Raw genomic sequence first — 22,495 nt, 5'->3', positions numbered from 1 at the left:
TGAGATAAAAATATATTTCAATAATTAAATATCCCGCAAAAAGTATGCTAACTTGGGGCACTTATAAGTTTAAAATTATGTAAAATTCCTTAAATTTTTTAATTTTTATAATAAAAAATATTTAGGATAATAACTCATAAAAAATCAATACGCATCAAAATTAATAGTTATTTAATTGATTTATCATTGTATATGATATCTCTTGAGTTATATATGCAGTGTTATAATAACATAAAAATATTAAATCTTTTTTAATAATATCAAAATTTAATTTTTGTGGTCTCTTGTATGTATGACATATGCATACACATACAGGTGTATATATACATAGGGTCATTAAAAAATGTTTTATAAAAAAACAAAATAAATTAATGAATGTTAAATAAAAAAATTTCAAATACAAAGAAAAATTACTTACCGTAAAGAAGAAGAAACAAAAGGGTAAAATAATTCAGTTTAAATTCAATCATTTTTTAAGCATATATTCCAAATGAGATGTGTGTGTGTATCCCAAATTAGCCAAATATTCATAATATCAGTTCTATTATTTGCTCTCACTTTACCGACCTGCACGAAATATTGCACACTTTCCAGCAGCATTCCGTACATCTTGACACGCTCACGAATTTTGTTATACTTGTCTAAGCGTTTCGTTAATTAAATCGCGTAAATATTCCGTATTCAGCGAATTTATGAAAGAGTTCCTTCGCAATCTTATGACTTGTGCAAAGGAAAATCTTCCGCATTGTCCTACAAAACTTGCTTCATCGTAATCACGTTTGGAAGACAAATGTTTCGCGCCATCAGGATCGCAACCCATGTGCCAAGTGTCATTTGAACAATAGGCCACCTCCTGATGCAGAGGAGAGAGGGAAACCGTATGGCGCGCAGAAAATTCAGTTTCGACTGTGGCTTGAGAGTTACTCAACCCAGCGAAGATAAGAGAGATCAACGCGATGCGTGCGCAGACTGTCGCTGTATTCTAGAGGCATTCACACCTGAATGAGTAATAAACGCTCAGCAAAGAAGCTTGGTCAAGAAAAATTGGCAAGAAGAAAGAAGAAGAGATTGTTCAGTTGATAATATTATATCAATAAAAGGAAATATAACTTCAATATATAAAATATATCTGCATACTTAGATATTATCTAAATGTTAAAAAAAAATTTACATACATCTTTTAATTTTCTGTCTGAACTGCAGTTAAACATTTTTAAATTTATATTTTTTTTCTCTCTAGAAAATTCATACAATTTCAACGGTCTATTAATTAAGAAAGTTGTTTTCTTGTGATTGTTTAAATCTTTTGAGAGTTTGTTGAATCTCTTAAATTTCAAAACAGTGTGTTTGAAAAAAATCATATGTCTTTCAGATTTTTATATTTAATAGCATATTAAAAAAAAAAAAAATCTTCCAAGAAGAATAAATTCTTCCGGATACATTTGCGACAGGTCTTTCACAAGTGATTGAAAAAGAGGAATGGAATTTATTGACACATTACATATAGAACGTGGGAATGCTCCCTACGTGGAAGAAACGATGCGATAGCCAATCAATTTCCTATTACATATCTGTCATTTCCGAAGAGAGATTGACTGAATGTTTATTTTCCTCCCTTGTGTGAACAGTTTTTTTTAAAAAAATGCTTTTTTTAAAAAAAACGTTGATACAGATTCTTTTGTTTTGTACTTATTCTGATGCTGCATTATCTCTCGACAGGTTCAAGTTCTTGATCGTTTAGCAAAAAATCATATCAAACATCGTTCGTGGATGATGTCAAATTATATTTTGTTTCAATTCCATCGCATTACTCCAAATTCTACCCGGTGACTATCGAGAAGAGTCTATTGGAGGCGTGTATAGAGAAGCGTGACGAGTATTCTTACCAAGTGTTGGCAAGAGGAATGCGGCGGTTAAGTGCCTCACAAAGAGACATATACGTGTGTATGTATGCGTATACATATACAGATACTGTCGGTAAATTCATGCGCCGCTGGTCGACAGTGAGGACGTAAATATGGCCGCGGAAAGTAGCGACGGTTTGCCAATATCCCCGTCCGAGAAATCGCTCACCGGTAGTCTAGCATCTGACGAAAATGAGAAAAGTGTCTCGCGTTCGCCGTCGAGTTACTCTATACGGGAGGACAAATGGCCGGATCTCGTTGTGTCCAGACCCAGAAAGCTGGATGCCTGGTGGTTGCCGAGACGTGAGTACATAGAACGTTAGATTTTAGGTGCATGCTCCCACGATTCGGCGCGCTCTTCAAAAGTCCGCACTCGCGGGCTTAGCTTGGCGCCCGCGTAATAAACGCGCGTTAACATACTATGTGCGCACGTATGTTTTTTTTTTTTATTGAGTCTACGAATCACCGCAGCATTGAATACATTTGAAAATGTAATAACATAGAATGTCTGCCGCCCAAAATATAAACGATTGAATTGTTTTTATCACAAAGATAATGGCAGAGAAGATTTCTTTTCCTGAATTGTAACATAAAATTGTACAATACTTATGTTAGATGGAAAACATATGATATATACATGTGTACATTTTTATAATATGTATCATTATTTGACAAATCTACAAAAGATTTAAAAAATAAAATAATTTAGGAAGCATGTGTCCTAGAATTTTTATGAATATTCTGACTAAATTTTTTAGATTTTGCATTAGCTATTACAAATCTAATTGTGTCTATTTTAGAATAACATTGCTATTTATAATATTGATAAATAATTAATAAACAATAATTATATCGGAAAACATATATATTATATATATTATATTTATAATTTCATTTTTGACACATAAATACTTTTATTAAATTTGATAAGATTTGCTTGCAACATTTTTTTGTTAACATTAATGGATGGTAATAGTAGCAGCAGCAGCAACTATTATGATATTATATAATCTGTTGTTCGAGCGTTCGACTGATACTCCAGTTGTATCTTGACTGATAACACATTGCCATGAGAACAGTGATATATATGGTATATCACACTACTAATTTTTTATATTGCGCGCAGTTGTCTGTTAATGATTATAAGAAATCAAAACAGAAAAATAATTAAATTTATTGAATTTAATTTATTAGATTAATTTGACAGGCTGATAGTAATTTTATGCATTAATGAATTGTGTGTAGTGATATTTTTAATGCAGGTTTTTCTTAATTACATGCGTCACTTGTTTAATTGTGAATACATAAATATTAAGCTGTTTTTATTGCTAAATTGTCAGTATAGGAAAGACCTGCATATTTGCATCTGTTTCAGGTCTGGTTCAGTGATAATGTGATTAATGAAAAAATATTGATAAATATAATTTAATTAAGATAGTGTTGCATATTTTATACACAATACCACTTTCACATAATTGTACATAATTATATGAAAATATTCAAAACTTTTTTGTAACAATAAAATACAATTTTGAAATATTAATTTTTTTTTACACTTTTTTAACTTTTGCCTATAAAAAAATTCTCGTATATTGAATAAATTTAATTGCTATTGTGTTTACATTATTAAAGTAATCCAAAGTCACTGTCATATCGGTGGAGCAATCCAGAAAGCTGATGGCAGCACCACACGGTACTGCGCAGTGGTATTCGTATTGATTTTTGTAGGTGGAGATAAAGTCAGCGGGAAAATCAATATTATATGTCACCGGCGTTCTCGTTATCTCCGACGTGAAATTTTCTTCGCTCGACATTAGTACGATTTCTACGTTATTTTTAACACTACACAAATTTTTGATTATCTACTGTTTTGTGAGCAATAATCGGAACTACAATGTAGTTCCATTAGTGCGAATCCATCGTTTCTGCATCAGTTCTGCATCTTAAACTGAGATTTTATTTGCCATTTCTTCGACATCTACAGTGCAACTGCGCTACAGTGAGCCTATCAAGATAGATATATTTATGCTAATAATATTAGCAAAGGATGATTAAAGGATAACGTGACAAAAGAAGAGCAACAAAACTAGTGGACGCAGATTTCTATCTTTCATTGCTAATAACGTAAAACTTGACTGCAATATATCAACACTTGCTGATGACTCATTCATTGCGACACATTTTTTTTATCAGCTGTTTGATGTAACGAGAAAAGAAAAACATACTTTATATTAAACAATATTGTGAACAAGTGTTGAATATTACATATAAACTAACAAACGTATATATATAAAAGAGATATATTAAAAAAACAAGCCAACGCGCTTATTGATTATTAATTATTAATAACAAATTTGTCATTTTAATAACGTGAAGAATCTGATTCTGATAAATAAGTTATTTTCAAGCCAATCTACAGAGGAAAATTATCACTAAAAGAAATAAAAGCTGCAAATCAAGAGAGCCTTCTTCTGCAAATAAACGATTATCGAAAAATATCGTGTGATCTCCAGAATTGAGATAGTGAGGGCAGAGCAATCGTCTTCTATGCGGCAGGAATCCCTGACCGGTCTTAAATTGCGACCACCGGGTGATCACGGTGGTGTACATCACGGCGGAGTCATGTTGGAGGAAGATATGGCTGGTGCTCAAGACACGATATATCTGTGCAATTTTCGTGTGTCAGTAGACGGCGAATGGCTCTGTCTAAAGGAGCTTCAGGATGTCGAGTTCTCGTTACAAGACTCGATGCGATCACCATCACCACCGCTCGCTCTTAGTGGTATTAATTATCATCATGATCATGATCATCATCATCATCATCAGCAACAGCTTTCTGAACAACGAAAGCTTCGCGATATTATGCCACCAAGTCCACCGCCATTGCAGCACGTCTCCAGCTTGTGTCTGTACTCGATGTTGTTGCACTCGTCGGTTTTAATTAGCGGAATACGTATATTAGAAGATATCAAATTTGTTTTTTTTTTCTTTTTGCTCAGCGAAATGTAATTCATTTTTGACGTATTATACCGCGAAATAAGTATTGCTTTTTTCTTGTTCACGGAAAAAAATATTTTTTTCTTGATGTTACGCTTTCGCGTCGTTGCTTTATGCGGAATGCATTTTTCCAATAGCAAAACTGTTGCAAAATCTGGCTTACGATTGCACATTTCACTATTTTTATTTAATTTTTATTTATTCTAAAACGTACAAAAAAGAATAATACATATTGTGCTATGTAATTATTCTAACATTATTTCAATAATCTTACAATTAATTAAAAAAGTATATATTTTATATAATCACGATATTTACTGTTGAACTTGAAACCATTTTTTTAATATTGAGGAAAATTAATTGAGATTATTACAAGCTAGAGAACAGACACGTATTGTTTTTGCAGCACGGGATCCGGTGATCATCGAGAGGAGTAATCTCGTTAACATTTCAAAACTAATTGTCAAGGAATTGATCGAAACGTCTTTGAAATATGGTCGTATGCTCGATTCTGATCACATGCCATTGCAACATTTTTTCATCGTCCTTGAACATGTGCTTAGGCATGGTTTACGGCCGAAGAAGGTAAAGGTTGTCGTCATGCGAACAGCGGAGTAAATTTTTCACATTGGTACTAACAGTCTCCGATTTCAGGGTCTTCTCGGACCCAAGAAGGAGCTGTGGGATATTCTCCAGCTTGTAGAGAAATATTGTCCCGAAGCACAAGATATTACGTCCAGCATTCGTGATTTACCAACTGTTAGGTAGAAATTTCTATTGTAAAAAATGTGATCTACATATTTAATTGCCTGAGTTTATTCATAAATGAATATTAATTAACAAAATATATTTTTCGTATTTCTATGTTTACGATGGTAAAATAGAATACAATGTTATCTCTACGAAGCTCTTTTAAATCAATTTCTTTTTAAAGATTTTTTCATTATTATTTTTACCATGTTTTATTTTCGGCATTTAAACAAGACATTTTTTTTAATTAACCTAGGATTAGTTTAGAATTATATTGGTAATTATATTTCATTAATTATAGAATTAAAGAATTATAGAACTTTATCAATATTTAAAAAAAAAAAAATCAGCGATTCTCGAGGACATAGTATTCTGAAGTCATTCTTTTCAGGACGGCTATGGGTAGGGCGCGTGCTTGGCTGCGTATGGCATTAATGCAAAAGAAATTAGCGGATTATCTGAAAGTTCTAATAGATCACAAAGATGATATTCTATCTGAATATTTTGAACCAGATGCTCTGATGATGAGCGAGGAGGCCATCGTAGTGATGGGTTTGTTAGTTGGATTAAATGTGATCGATTGCAATTTTTGCGTAAAGGTCAGTCTAGATTAATGTCACATGCGAGTCTAAAAAGGTGTGTTTGATCAAAGTGATAATAATGTTAAGCCAAGATCGATCGTAATTATTGTGACAGGAAGAAGACCTCGACTGTCAGCAAGGCGTAATCGACTTTTCATTATATTTGCGCAACAGTAATCATATACCTGGTGAATCGCCAGACGATGAACTCGAAAACGACAATATGACTACAGTGCTAGATCAAAAAAATTATATCGAAGAGCTCAATCGACATTTAAAGTAAATATCTGCTTTTTGGCAAATATTGAGCTAAAAACATATATGTATAAGTTATTATTTCACGCTCAAAATTGATATTTTTTGCCAATTTTAGCGCAACGGTAACGAATCTCCAAGCTAAAGTAGAATCTCTAACAACAACGAATGCTCTTATGAAAGAAGATCTCGCTATTGCTAAGAATAACATTTTATCAGTTCAAGAAGAAAATAGACAACTAAAAAAAGAACTTGGTATCGAGATTAAAGATGCAAATGAGGTATATACATATATATATATATGTTAAAACTGCGCGTTTTATGTATAACTTGATCTGTTATTGAAAGATTGATGTAATTTTAGAACGGAAAGGTACCTCTTAAAATAACAGAAACCACTGCGGAAATAGAAGAACTTAGAAGCAGATTAGAATCTGAAAAGAAATCTCGGCAAGATTTAGAAAAAGAATTGGAATTGCAGGTAGATAAGAATCCACATATTATTTTTTACAGTGATATTACAGTGATAACTTTCTCAATAAGTTTTTGATAATACAAATTTATAAAAATATACGCATATAAAAAAATAAAAGTGCAAGGATCGATTAGTATCTTTATCTTTCTTTCACACAGATTAGTATGAAATCCGAAATGGAAGTAGCTATGAAGTTGTTAGAGAAGGATATACATGAGAAGCAAGATACTATAATATCTTTAAGGCGACAGCTGGAGGATATCAAATTGATCAACTTGGAAATGTACAAAAAGCTGCAGGTGATATATATATATATATAATATTATATACATATAACTTGCAACTATTACTAAATAGTTTTCTAATTTTCATGATATAGCATACTTGCATATATCTATTATTTTTATTATTTTATTAAACTAAAGTAATTATAAATTATGTATTACGTCGCTACATTTGATATTTACAATACATAATGACAAAAAGATTACTACTACTTAGAGACACTACTATTTACTATATTAATATATGTATATTAATTATTTTTTTAAGTAAATTTATTTCTTATTATTTTAGGAAATTTTTCGTTAAATTTATTCGTTTACTTTACATGATAAACGATGTATAAATGTAAATAGATAATATAACAAGTATACTATATCACGGTTTTGAGATATAATGTGCATCTATTTTTATAATTACACTGTCTATATGAAATGCTTTAATCATACAATTTATATATTTTTAAACAGCTAGTTTCTATGATAGTTATAACAGAACACTCTTTCATGTCTTCCTTATCAATATTTTCGCTAATAATTAATATTTCAGCCACATATTTGTTAGCGAATAGTTAAACTCCATCTTATATGCAAAATAGGTTATCAGTGCATTAAATTAGCGTATTTAGGTTTTTTTTTATAAGTGCTGAAAGTGATGGAAATTTTTATTTTGCTGGAATCTTTTCTGTCCGAGAGAATTTTGGCAAGTACGTAAATTTTCCGTTTCTGGACATATTTCCCTTGTAGGAGTGTGAGCATGAGCTGACACAAAAAGGCGAGATGGTGAGCCGTCTTCACGCCAAGACCAATCAGATTGGCAAGATTCTTAACAACCTCGAGAAATATAATCATTTGATGAAGGACGGCGAAAATATGCGAAGCCCTACCACTCCAGGTGGTATATCGAAATCTATTCTTAATAAGACTAGCCCCACTTCTTCGAGAGGGTGCCCACCAGCGGATAATGCGACCGCTCGGCCGACTATTGATCATCAACGTTCCTTTGACGAGCAGTCATCGAAAGCATCTAATGACAAATTAAAACAGAGTCGTTCTACCTCCGAGATAACCACGAATAATTCAACACTCGAGCAAGTTGCGAAAGACTAAAGAGAGCCTACTCTTATATGACTAATTCCATAGCGGATGACATTTCAGATAATTTCAACTATTCAGTGTTGCATATGAGGTGTATATTTCGTATACGTACATCTACACAGAGTTGTGTGCAAAATTATTTTTTCAAGTTTCCAACTTATGTTTTGCGCATAGGATATTGTCATATATACTTAATATTTATTCTCAGTGCTGTGTTTGAAGATTTATCGACGTTATTATATGGACAAAACACGCATAATTATTATGGTGTAACGAAATGATTTAGCAGATTGCGCTTTTCTGAAATCGAATTTGCAAAGCTCGGTTTAATCCGATACAGACTGTTACGTTCAAGACAATAATTATCTTCTTACAGAAGTTTTTACAGTATCACAATATTTCAATTGTATATTTACATATATTTTTTACTGAAGCAATAACTAATTATTATTTGTTAAATAAATAATCTTGATTTTATCATTTCGATATATATATATGTATATAAGATATTAATTTTTTTGGCAATAATGTAATGAAAAAAGAGAATAAAAATTTAACATTTCATATAAATTATTTTTATAATCTTATTATTTTAATAAAACTTTATTAAAATAATAATATTTTACACGAGAATCAGAATATATATTTTTTCAAATAAATTTAAATTATTCACCGATCATGATTGATGATATTATAGATGTAAGATAAAATATATTTGCAGAACTCTTATGAAATTTCAAGAAACTCTCAAACATTTCGTTACATCATATCTTGTAAGATGTTATGCATTGTATTGCAAATTGCAAATTGCAAGACATAGATAATGTATGCATCAACTTTATTAAACTGTTATATGCCTAACTATCACGGAAATAATTTTTAAATCAATATGCATTATATTCCATTATTTCAGATTTATTTATAGAAATTTGGACAAATATGTTTTTTTCGCTTATATTCAATAAGTATTTATTTCAGGAGTGCGAAGGCTCGCTTAAGCATAAGACAGAACTAATCACAAAACTGGAAGCTAAAACACTGTCGATGACTGAGACCATCCAAAAAATGGATGAGAAGTATGTTTATTTGTCTTTCATTAGTGTTAATTAATTTATAAGTGCGATTGTATAATTACATGCAAATTAAATTATTTGAGATTAAAAAGTAGAGAGCGCTATCAATATAATAATTATAAATATCGAAAAAAGTTTCATGCTTCTTATTATCTTGTATTTCTATAAAGGAGCATTAACTTTTTTTGCTAAGTAGCTTATCTAATCAACTTTATTAATAGAAATGCTGCATTGATAAGCCAGCTTTTTGTTTAGTTACCGTGAATTTTTGATGAAGAATTTTCTATATGATGAACATCATCATTGCAATTAATTGGATCAATATTGCATTATCTAATAGCGTATATTAAATGCGACATGTCTCATAGAAAAACAAATATTCACGGATAACAGAGATAATATTTTTAAAAATTTAACGAAAACTCAGTTTTGTTCAATCTGTAAAATATTTTAGAAATTGCTCGTACCTTTTGTTTGTTGTAAGTAATTATTTTTTATTACTGTATGTATATTGTATATACATACTGTCTATTTTATGCATTTATTGTTCTTATCAGTTAGCAATTACATATCTATCAAAAAAGCAATTACTAATCTAAACAATGCATCAAATTTTTTTTGGTGCGTTCATGTACATTATAAGATATTTCGTATATTGTGATTTTATTTTTATTTTACAAAACTGTAAACTTTTTTTCTCTTGATAAAGTTTTGCGATAAAAAATATAATTTTTAATTACATAGCTATACATATTAAATTTATTGTGGCTAATATAAAAAGGGCTAATACTCATGTTTGTTACGCTTTGAAATTTTTGCTAAATTAGCTGTTATGAAATACTGTGCCGTTATTGGTATTATTTAAGAGAATGTTACAATTGATACATATGTAAGGATTTGGTAAATCTTTTTCATCGTACTTCTCATATAATGTTACTATTTCTGAAAGAAGGATTAAAGATGTCTTTACACGTTACCGAACTATTTTAGCAGGCATTATTTACGTACAAATATAATTGTTATGATAAGACTTTTCTATCAACTATCACTATGCGGTATGATAGCGAACGTACCAATAATTACACAATGCACGCATGCCAATAAATGGGCAGCTCTAGCTAAAAACGATTTATTTTTTACTTAGATGTCGCGAATACCATCAGATTTAGATAGGATAGATTAGAGAAACGCGCGAAGGATTAAATAAACTCTTATCGTCACGGGGATATTGGCAAACCTTCACTAATGGCTACTTTATAAATAGTTAAATCGAGACATAGTTGTTAATATTATATCAAAACTATATTTTAAAGTATTTCGCAATAATTAATAAATTCATACATTATGACATAATTATATTAATAAATATATTAACGCTATCACGATACGGAAGCTAATATTATCGAATATTTAATCAATGGATCTCATGCCGATAATTTCTCTATATTTGTGATATGCAAAATAAGTTTCTCATTATGCTCATTATCTTTTATATGATTTAAGGAAAGGATATAAATAATCGTATTCGCGTATTTAAAACGTTGGTTTTATCCGCGTTTAAGGAACTGATCATCAGTGATCTGCGATCATTCTTGTTACCGAATAATTTTTTTTCGATTAATTTATACTGATTTTATGTTTACACATGACAAGAGCGCCTCAAATAAATTAAATTATCACATTCCCGACATTTGTAATTGACACATCCTCATATAAGGCCTTTTATTCATATAATAGCTATTTTCTTGTCAAGAGTAAACAAAATATTTAATGATGATTAATTAAATGTGCCATATCCATATATTACTGATACAATTAAGTACTCGTATAAGTCTCGCGCAGTGGATATTATACGTAATCTACGTGTACTTGTGTACCAACGCTACGAAAATAAATTCATAATAGAAAAGAGTGTACGGTTTGTTTATTCTAGACTCATCGTATATTAGACGTAAGGTGTCATGATTTGAAAGTAGAGAATTTTTATTAGCTTGTCCCTTTAATATGTAAATTATTTTATAATTGCAGAATAAAATAATTTTTCCCTCTTGATTTTTGAATAATAACTGCTAATATGCAATAATCTTGTAAGGTAAGTTATATCAATAACATTACCAATAAAATTATTAAAATTGTAAATTAATCGCATATAAATGGCCTTGCCGTTTTGTTAAATTTATTTATTTTTAAAAGAATATGAAAAAATATATATCTGTCTCTTATCTTTCGGTGAATATTTTCGGCAATATTATATGTCACTTGCAATTATATAATATATGTACTATTAATCATGAGTGTAAATTTTTTGGATTGGCACTTTTGCAGTGTTTCGTAACATTTAATTATTTCCACGTCATAAAGGATATGTTAAAACAATTTAACAATTTTTTGTTTTTAAATCCATGTTTTAAATAATTGAATAAAATTATTTATGCATACTTATATGATAATCATTAATTTGTAAATTTTTATTTCTTATTTTTACAATATGATCGCAATACAGTTCCTTAAATGCGATAAGAAAAATACATTTCTTTGATAAATACATTTTTATTTATTTATAACGTATTTATGAACAACATTGACTTTGATCAATTTTAAAATAAATGCGCAAATTTTGAATTAAATACATAATATGGAAATGTTATATTTTGTGTTAATAAACAAGTAATCATACGCAAATTAAATGAACTGAATCCGCATCGATGACGCTTTTATACGAAATTATCGATATCCTTTGATAGCTCAATATCGAATGAACAAAAATGATCATTTTACATGTAACACATCACGCGTCATTACATTCATTATCAGAAATCCATTGGAAATTCTAATATAATTCTAGAGCAAAGTATGAGTTAAAGATTGTTGATTTAATTGAGCAAAATGACTTTTGACGGTATGAATGGTGGGAATTTTATATCTTCGACGTTTAAGTTTCATTGATTTGACTTAATCAGGTGTAAGGAGATGGATGGTGTCAGGTCGGGAGCGGAGGAGAGGGTGAGAATCCTGGGCGCCGAGGCCGCTGAACGGGAAGCACGGACGAATGGGGTCGAGAGGGAATTGCGACTCGAGCGCGAATGGAGAACCTCCTTGCAGGAAACATCGATCTCTAACACGGAGAAGATCTCTCAATTACATCAGGAGATCGATCAGTTGAAACGGGTGTCCGAGGTACATGCGTGCGATCAGTATTGCCTTTTAAGGATACCTTGGCGAATAAATCTCACGGTTTACCTTATCGTCGCGTACTTGTAAGCTTCAGAGAAAGGGGAACTTCGCGGAGACGCGCGCGGCGATTCGATCTTTCTATTTAAATCCCATTCCGAAACCCGTCAGCATGGATTATAAGCCTGCACCTAATTCAATCACGACAAAGCGTTATCGTGATTTATTCGTTTTTCGATTATAGAAACTGACAATAAGTACCGCGACGGCGCATTTCCGTCCAAAATAGACTAATGAAATTTATTTGAATTACCAAATTTTTTTTCATCTCTGCGGATCCTTAAAATGTCTCACATTCGCACTATTTAGCTTCGTTGGACAAAAATAAGTTAATTATAATCTCGATACCTAAAATATTCATATAATAACATCCACTAAGTGCATTCAAATATAATATAATCAAATATAATGATCCTACGAAGCATAAAAATATATTATTCCCAAACAGCTTGGAAGATGAAATTAAAAATAAGAATAAACAAAAGTATTATAAAATAAAATGTAAGTTATTTGGATATCAAGAAGACAGAAACTTATAAAAAATGACTGACAAAAAAATAATTTATAAAGCCGATATTAAAGAAAAAAAACTCACATTATATAATACTAATTTATTACATATGAATATCAGAATCTATATTATCTTAAAGCATTTTTCCACGTGTAAAGCAACATTTTAAATATCTATTTTAATTAACATATCAATTATTAGACGATAGACAATTTTGCAAGTTGCATTTATATATCGCAACATTTAGTAACCGAGTATTGATCCGCCTTTAATCGCGATAACGAACGGACGAGTGAATACGTATGCCGGATAATCGCAACTAGATATCCCGTTGTTCCAGAGATACTTGACGCTGCAAGAGGAGTATTACGCGTTGAAGGAGGTATGCAGCGAGCAGGAACGAACTCTGGAGGAACTTGGGGGACAATTGAGCGCGGCCAAATTAGCGGCGGTCGAACTGCGCGAGGCCGCTGACAACGCTCAACAGCAGCAGCAGTCGGCGCTGCAAGAGGGCTCGGTAACCTGGGCGAACGATCGCCTGGTCACCCAATGCAAAGGGTGCAACCGTGAGTTCAACATGACTCGTCGCAAGGTAATCAAACTTTTTAATTGCTCCCACGCCGTAACCCGTCTTCCTCCCTCTCTCTCTCTCTCTTTCTCTCCCTCTCTAGTTTTCCATTCCAATCTCGGCTCCTTCGCGAATCACCCTCTTCTGCCTCTCTTCCTGCCTTTCTCCTTCGCCTATCCGATCTATTCGCGGAACTGGATTCGCGCGGAGAGCTCGACTGCAAACGCGGCGCACCGTACGTAATTGTTCAATTATCCCCGCCGTTCTGGAAATTACTGCTTTCCCCCGATGCGGATTTCCCGGTCGACCTGGAGCCCGCGGAGAAGGCAAGACGAAGCGCGCATTAAATGACGACGGTCGATCGGCTCGTGGCAGACCCCGTCGGCATCTCAGGGATACACCTACCCTCAGCGAGGATCTTGATGGTGCGCGACCTGCGAGCTCAGGTCGTCAGATCGTCAGGATCTTGAGATCGGAATCGCTGCTCGCGCGCAACAACTTTGATGCACGACAGTCGTATTATTAGAGATAGCGGGCTATCGCGCGTTGCTCGGGTTAGCAATTACACTTAAAGGCTTTCGTTTACCTAACTTCCCCCTTTATTAAATCGCGATAGGGCGTAATGAGGGCTGGAATTTGCGGATAGATAAGAGCCAGTTGAGGGATTAGCAGCTTAAACAAGTTCTCGAGCATGTTAAGCACCGCGCCGCGCGTCCGTAACGCTTTTTAATTCGCTCATTAGCGAGACGTGTCGCGTTACACGGTAAAAGCGGCGATTCCCTACAAAGCTCTGCAAAAGCTCGCGATCCGCTTTCACATTTTTCGAACGCGAATCACGCGCCGGCACGATATAAACGCTTAAAGTATTCGCAAAGAGATCTGATCGTTCCGTTCGTTGCGGTTGCGTGCATCGATAAGGGAAGCGCGGCGCGCCAACGGCGAGCGTATTCGTGCATTCGTCATACGGATAAATTCCGTGGTGGAATTTATGCCCTCGTCAAGACTTTATCGAAATTTTGCGGACGTGCGCGATAAATACGGTTCACCGAAGCTCGTCGACGTTGCGCAAATCGTTCATTAGCGGCTTGATTCTCCGCCGCTGCAAGGCTCCGAAATAATTAGATCGTTGCATGCAATTTGACATTTCGTCTGTCATCGGCGTGATTATTAATCTTGCATGTGTCTATGACTTTGTAGCTATTGCTATATGAAAAACAAAATCTTGATTCACTCCTAATCGTTCAATAGACCATTACATTTATTAAATAATATAGTTTTACTCTCTTGCGGGACATCCAATTACACTTATTGCACCATCACACGACATACATTCATGATTACACGTTGTGCATGCATATTCAGTCGACGATGTGATAGAGACGTTGCTTGTCCCATAAAATACATTAGACTGTATTTTCTCTTTGCTTTATGCAGTCGACGGTTCGAAGAATACATAGCGCGCGCACGGCGCTACGAGGGGGTGAAAGGTGCAGGAAAGGGTGGTAAGTTATTGCATAATAACAAGGCAGTGCTCGGGTATCCTTGTTACTCATTTTTCGCCCCGTAGGTGTATTACCATACTGTTTAATATAGAATAGGCCACCCGTAGCACGCCTAGATGTGTGAGTGGAATCGTTCTAGTGGGCAAACAACCCTGTTGGCAAACGCGCAACGAAGAAAGTCCGCGCTGTGTAAGAAAAGACTTTCTCCAAAGGGTGTGCTCGTGGCAAAAAAAGCCGGGCAGCCGCGAGAGCCTTCGTACTATTTGCAAAAAACAATAACCTTCCTTCCATAACCGCCCGGCTCGAGGTTGACCATGTTGCGAGATTTTGTTGTAAATTCATCCCGGATTTTCTAAATGTACGACGCTGTACCGACAATTGCTTTATACGCGCGCGCTTGACACAGTTCGCAAGGATTATGGATATTTTGAATCCGCGATGTTAACGAGCGGCGTGAAACTTTTCTTGTAGCTATATTTTATACATCGCTAAGCGCTTTGATTCGTTCCCGGTAACAATAAATTGCGACAGTCAAGTTTCATTTTACGGTAACTGCATGTAAAAATTTCTCAACAGACGAAATTAGTTCGAATTATGAATAGTTTAATCTATAAAATGGAAATTTGTATCTACAGTTAAAATAATGTGGTATTTCCGGTCCACAAGAATTGCATATTTTTCTCTGTAAAGCAAACTTTCCTTCTTGTTGTTTTTTTCCGTATGTGTCATAGAAACGAAAAGTATTTATTAGAAAATATCGTGTGGGATTATATTACGAAAGATAGCAACGACGTCACACTTGCAATATTGGATTATCATAAACGATATCGAGTCGTGCGCATATGCTGATATAAGTGAATACCGTTCATCGTCGCCGTCACGTGCATAAATGCGGCAATAGAATGGCATCGTAAAGAACGCAGTAAAAATTTTCCATTCTGCGTTGCATAAATTTAAAAAAGAAATTAACAATATTCTAAACAATACGTAAAAAATACGCATTTTTTAAAAAATATATTTATTTTCTTTATGTGCTAAAAATAGAATTCTTTTTATTCTGAGATAAATTATAATAAGATTTATAACAATGCAATAATTTTCAATCTTTATTACGTGGTGTTTTTATTTTTAATAAAAATAAATAGATAAGAAAATTTGCTTGAAATACATTAATTTTCAAATATATATTATGACCGATTATGACCGAGATAAACAACTACAATTGCAAAACGGAAAAACAAGATTTTAGTTCGCTGTTTCATCTGCGAAAATAAATAAGAGCGCGCAATGACATTTACGTTCTTAACTCTTAACTCCAGAAATGAAAACTCATTTCCCTACTCATGCGATTGCATAAAAGTGAGCCTGTCTTCCCGATGTTACGTTACAAAGGCAAAGGTCGCGAGATCGTCTCTTCGACGGTTTACCAGACTTTCGCATCCGCGCCAAAGCGACTCATCTTGCATGGAATAATTTATAGATCGCTATGGCTGATCATTAGCGCGACAGTATCTCTTGGATCTGATCTCAGACTGATTTATTCGTCTTGGAAAGTATCTATAAGTAGGTATCTATCACGGTTAAGATAAGGCGTGCTCTTGAGACACGCCGGTACGTAGTTGCAGGCACCAATCTACTACGTTCCGGTCGTAAGTCATGCTGATGGGACGGTTCAATAATTAACTTCGCGAGGAAATCGGTTATCGGGACGATATTATTCGGGCTCTTACTTTCCGGTAATAACCGGGCAACCGCTCCCCCTCACGCCCCCACACCGTCTCACGTTAAGAAGGAAAACGACGATTCGACCGTCTCACTTAAGTGATTCAATTTAGATGTAAAATTTAGAATCGTAGTCGCGCACCTCGGTCCCGCCGTTATTTCTCTTTTGGTTTTTAGAGTACGAATACCACATTATTATAATAGACGGGCGGTAATGGCTCGAAAATGAAGACCACCCCGGTAATGGAGAAACGGGGCGCAGACGGGGGTGCAAAATAAACACAAAGACGGACCACGTTCTGCCTCCCGTCGTGTCTTGGAAATCTATCTGAATTGCACGCGATGTGAATTGATGATAAATTTTCTATGTTTATTGTGAGAGCTGCACTTTCGAAACATTGGGGAAAAATTAAATAATGCAGAATAGTACTGACAGAATAACGGAATACTGTACATGTTGGCAATTAGTATTTGGTTTTTAGAATTTATGTAGAAAGTGCGATGATTCTAGAAAATTGATGCGCGCAATCTTATTTCAATCTTGTCATTATCCTCGTCTGCTAAAGTCACAGTTTGCCAGTCAGACCTGTCCGTCTATGCTTCAACAATCTAACGACCCTCACATGGAAATGACCTGTGCAAGAAATACCGCAAAAAAGTATTAAGCGCTCTCTTACCTGAAGTTGACGCGCGGACAATAGTATTCCTGGCGTTGAGTGCAAAAAGTTCCAGCCGTTGTCCGCGTGCCAGCTTCAGGTACGGGCATGCACTTTTTTTTTTGACCCGCAACGAGCACACGTAATCCGTAACTGCGAACTACGTTACAAAGCTTTTTACTTTCAGCATATAGAACGGAGACAGACAAACTCATCGCTTTATGTGTCGCGAAGTTGTTATTGGTTTGGACATTTCCTTAAAATCCTAAAATATAGTTGTATTTAAAATTATTTTAAATGTATTTTTATGTCATATCCAGGCATCAGTCAAAATCTTATTTTAACAGTTTTTGCTTCTCGATGAAATTTCCAATAATTTACATTAAATATCGTTTGCCTTGTTTTGTAGCATTGCATTTAAGAGCAGAATTAAATGCATAATATATTTGTCAATATACTTTGGTAATATTTGAAGTTGCGGATTATGTATATTTTAAGAATATTATGTCTATATAGAGAATATATGCCTTACTTTTTTCTTTTATTTGCTAATATATTCTCGCTGCTATTTGTGATGACAAATTTAAAGATCGATATTGTTCTTTTTTTAAATAAAATTTAGTCTAGAAAAATAGCATTAGCTTTCTTTATTTATATTGTCTTATATTGTCTTATATAATCAATCTTAATTATTTATATAATTAATTTAATTAGCTATATAATTATATATAATTATATAATTAACATTAATATAATTATATAATTATATAATTATTTATATAATTATTTATATAATTTTATTAAAGAATTAAGATAATTAAGAAAAAAATATAAAAAAGATATTTTATATAATTTTCTATTTTTATTTTTAATATCTTAATATATTTTTAAAATCCTTAAATAAAAAAAGAAATTTGCTATTCTATATTATTGATTTTATATGGCAATGATTAATATTTAATTTTTTGTATTTTAGATGTTACACATCAGCATGAAAAAGCACATCTAGTCTCTAAAACATATTGAACTATATGAACAATATTAAAATATATTAAATTACATTATGTCTATAATATTTAATTTTACTAAATACATCAACATATTCATATATCCTGTCATAGTTTCCGTATAAACGAATAAGTGTTGTTAAGATATTATTTTTAAAATAATAATTATTGTTAGAATATTATTTTTTATCTCATAAACATAAATATAATATAAATGCATACCTACTATATTTCGCATAATATATATCAGATATTATAATAAATATACATACACAATAATTTTTTTATCGGCAAAGGCAAGTTTAATAATTAAAACAAAATAATAATAAATGAATTTGCGCATATTATTTCTGTTACAGCACCATTGTCGCAATTGTGGGAATATTTTCTGTAACGCCTGCAGTGACAATACTACAGTCTTGCCGAATTCAGCGAAACCAGTGCGCGTTTGTGACGAATGTTACGTACTCCTGGTTAGTCGTGATTCGGTGATGCGTTAATATTCTATTGTTCTTTCTCGTAAGCAAGTTGTATACCATAAATTTCAGTCCAATGCGCAGTCTGGAAAAAAAAAATGAAAAAGTAGAATGAAGAAAGATAACAAAATCTGTCCGAAAATGTAGTCCGCAAATGTTTGTATATGTTTTTTTATGGTACGTTATGCGTAACCATTTCAATTGGACGTACGTGATGATGGACATATACCAATCTGCCGTGAGCAATATTTTGTTAAATCTTTTTTTTTTTTGATGAAAATACTCGCGATATTTTGGAATTTATATGATTGGGGTTAGAGAAATATTTAATTTATTAAATTTTTATTACTGCAACATAATTTCTAATATATTTTTACAAATGATCGATAAGTATACATATACGATATATATACAATCGTTAGAATTTATTCTTTTCACGTATAATATTTTATTTTGTCATAGAAGAAGTTGCTTCACTTTATAGCATAATAATTACGATTATCTTTGACTGACAATGTCACAAACGGCATAAGATGGTTAAATTTTATAAATGTTTACGAAAATTTAATGTTGCATCTCGCTTCTAGTATCGTTTCGATAGTAGTTTGCATCTGTTATGCTCAGCTCGAGCAAGGTAAGATTCAGCGATGTGATTATAACTCAGAATCGATTAGTGAAATATTGAAACTGCAGCTTTGCTGGCGATGCAGTGTCCAAACGTGTGCCTGTACAACGATATTTTTAAGATGTTCTATACCGTCGGAAAGAGATATTATACATACATACATACATACATATATCTATATATATATATATAAATAAATGAAATGGTTTTTTAAATTGTACATGTTTTAATATCTATTCTATTTTCTAAGTTTGATATGCTACACAATTACTAAAATTAAATAGAGATATATATTTATTAGAATATTTAGAAAAGGATGTACGTATAATTATCTTGTTATTGTAATTTTTTCTAGACAATGTTTATGTGAAAACATATTATACTATGTTAGTTTTTTTGAGATGAGAATAAGATTATGCCGCGCAAATAGCTTGTATCTTTAACAATTCTATGCAAATATGTTAGATTTAAATAAAATTTAGATGTCTTTTAAAGAGTTCTGCAAATGATTGATGCAGTAATTAATTAATTGTTTATAGTAACTTTATTAATTGTAATTTAACACAATTGTGGTAATATGTACAAAGTGACTGTAACTCTTTTCTCTTTTAGAATCTATAACAAATTTTACTTTTTATCATAAAATTAAAATTTAAAATCAAATCGATTTGTAATTCTTAAATAAATCAATCAAAGACTTTTTAAACATCTCATTCAAACTATTCATTGATTAAAGCAATGTATATTTGAGATTCACTGTTCTACTTAATTTCTATTATAGTAATTCGTCGATTTTTCAGGGATAATTAACGGAAAAGAGAAGCAGGGATTGCTTCTTCTCTTACATGAAAGCGATTAAAAAAAAAAAAAGGGAGCGACCGGCGTAATGTGTAATCTATCTGCCGAACGTAAATCCGTTCCTCAGGTGCGCATACCCGCTCTTTCTAATCTCTACAACGGGAACCACACGCCATCCCGTCTACTTCTCTCTGTCGTTGGAAAAGCAGTAAAACAGTCCGCGGCCGCCCTCCATCGCGCGTGCCGTTCTTATCCTTTCTAGACGTTAACAATGCCTGCCTACCTACCACCGTGATCGCGAGCACCGCGTGAATACCTGCCACGTGAAGCCGTCACGTGCGTGTGCTGTGCGCATGTATAACGGTCTACGATGTATATATATATATATATATATATATATATATATATATATATAAGGGGGTTAAAGGGGGTGTCGTGTTACATGTATGTTCGCGGTACTCGCGCTGCCTGACTGCGGTAAGTTCTGGCGGGTGATTGCGAGCCACGGGGCGAGACTACCCCCGTAGACCAACTTGTCGGATATCTACGACTTTCGAAAGCTCGTTAGCCGCGAGCGTGCACGCTTAAACGGCCGCTAAATTGAAATCGATCTCTGGCCGCCCCGCATTGATCGCATGCGGCCTCGACGATTGGCGCGAATATCCGCTTCCATCTGCGTTCCCTCTGTGAACGTGCACCTCGCGCGGGGAGTACCTAGCACAGCAGTGTGCACGCGACAATTGTGTTCGAATGAGTTTGGTTGCATTCGTTAAAATCTTGTTCCTTGGAAAAGAAAGATGATGAGTTTGAGCGGAAGGAAGAATTAAACATTATAACAATATTTAAATAATTATACATTTGCTGATTGCGAAAAATAAAATTTTAGATCAAGTTATAAGATTAAATTGCGCTATTTATTTAGAACACTTAGAGAATTGATAATTCCTATATCCTTTATATAATGTAATAACTGTACAATTTCAGGCGCGCATAGTTAAGTGATAATAATATTTCATTTACGATGATTACACGGTAGAGAATGTCGTGATCATAGATTGTTTTAAATCGACTAAAAAAATATTTTTTGCAGAATACTTTCACACATATAAACTAGAGATTATTAACTATCCATTTCGAAATGATGAGTCAGTGTAGGTATGATCATGCAAATAAAATAATGCACTGTACTACGGGGCATTAATGATGGTATAGCGTGTCGCGGCTCACGAGTCGTGGAACGCGGTGCCAAGATCATGAAGGTAAAGTTGCTTTTACAGTGGAATCACTGACACGCAAAGTGCCTTGGTCGCACATTCTTATATTGCATGTCGTCGTCACAACAATTGATTGGCTCCTCATCTTTCACGATACGAAATCAACACATAATAGTCGGGACACAAGCTTATGTTTGGATTAAAGATTTTTGATATGTCGGACAAATATTTTGAATTATGACGTTAAAAAAAAACTACATGGTTATATACGCTAATAATTTTTGCATTTCATATCCGTGTGAACAAATTTTTCTCGTGATAATTTTATTATCGGTGAGATACTTCTTTAATTTTCGGAAAAATGATAAATTTATAATTTTAGTCTGTTAAGTATACGAATAAGTATACGAAATATTTCTTTAATCTACATTAAAAAAACCGAATCAGAAAAGAGAGTTTCACGATGCATCCATATCTGCAGGAATCGCATGCATGTAATAAGCGAAAACAATTGTACGTAATGGCGCCGAACCGGAGGTGCGATTCCATCAAGTGGCACGCGTGCTGAAAATAGTATCCGCAGCGAGCATGAATTATCACGCGAGCTACTTCTATCGCAATTCTTCAAGGAACAAATCGTTGATAGGGGTTGCACTATTTCACTTTATGCCACAGATGTCTTTTCCGATTTCAGTATTTATTTACTACATATTTAGCGTTTGGATAAAATGTTGCATTATATATATGTATTTCAATATGCAGAGACAGACA

At 33.2% G+C, this 22,495-nt stretch overlaps 2 protein-coding genes across 6 annotated transcripts in view; one reads left to right on the top strand and one right to left on the bottom strand.

The window, feature by feature from the left end:
• LOC126857768 (uncharacterized) overlaps positions 1-828 on the bottom strand; it is a 29,509-nt gene extending 28,681 nt beyond the window's left edge. The window contains 1 exon segment of the mRNA XM_050607486.1: positions 568-828. Within this exon segment, the coding sequence (XP_050463443.1) occupies positions 568-609 (42 nt within the window). The 5' untranslated portion in view covers positions 610-828.
• A 1,176-nt stretch (positions 829-2,004) lies between these two features.
• On the top strand, positions 2,005-20,883 carry LOC126857570 (RUN and FYVE domain-containing protein 2-like). Of its 5 annotated transcripts, none has more exons than XM_050607156.1 (12): positions 2,005-2,207; positions 5,308-5,486; positions 5,556-5,665; positions 6,043-6,250; positions 6,348-6,511; positions 6,606-6,768; positions 6,852-6,968; positions 7,121-7,261; positions 9,320-9,417; positions 12,375-12,591; positions 13,497-13,748; positions 18,971-20,880. In XM_050607156.1, exons 1-12 carry the CDS (start codon positions 2,018-2,020, stop codon positions 19,109-19,111), a joined length of 1,980 nt encoding a protein of 659 aa, XP_050463113.1. In that variant the 5' UTR covers positions 2,005-2,017; the 3' UTR covers positions 19,112-20,880. The 5 variants fall into 5 exon arrangements, 4 of the variants coding, with proteins under 4 accessions (XP_050463113.1, XP_050463115.1, XP_050463111.1 ...); XM_050607154.1 differs by lacking the exon at positions 2,005-2,207 and adding an exon at positions 3,645-4,809 and having other exon boundaries at positions 18,971-20,883; XM_050607155.1 differs by lacking the exon at positions 2,005-2,207 and adding an exon at positions 3,648-4,686 and having other exon boundaries at positions 18,971-20,882.
• Positions 20,884-22,495: the final 1,612 nt, after the last annotated feature.

The sequence above is a fragment of the Cataglyphis hispanica genome, chromosome 22 (genome assembly GCF_021464435.1).
Source record: "Cataglyphis hispanica isolate Lineage 1 chromosome 22, ULB_Chis1_1.0, whole genome shotgun sequence".
Lineage (NCBI taxonomy): Eukaryota > Metazoa > Arthropoda > Insecta > Hymenoptera > Formicidae > Cataglyphis > Cataglyphis hispanica.
The sequence above is the reverse complement of the archived record's forward strand: the minus strand, read 5'-3'. Positions and strand labels throughout refer to the sequence as shown.

Excerpts from the sequence above, each read along its gene's own strand:
- LOC126857570 (XM_050607154.1), top strand. The coding sequence starts at position 4,452 with ATGCGGCAGGAATCCCTGACCGGTCTTAAATTGCGACCACCGGGTGAT. Across the intron at positions 5,487-5,555 it reads ATGGTTTACGGCCGAAGAAG|GGTCTTCTCGGACCCAAGAA; the intron begins GTAAAGGTTGTC and ends CTCCGATTTCAG. Across the intron at positions 6,251-6,347 it reads ATTGCAATTTTTGCGTAAAG|GAAGAAGACCTCGACTGTCA; the intron begins GTCAGTCTAGAT and ends TTATTGTGACAG.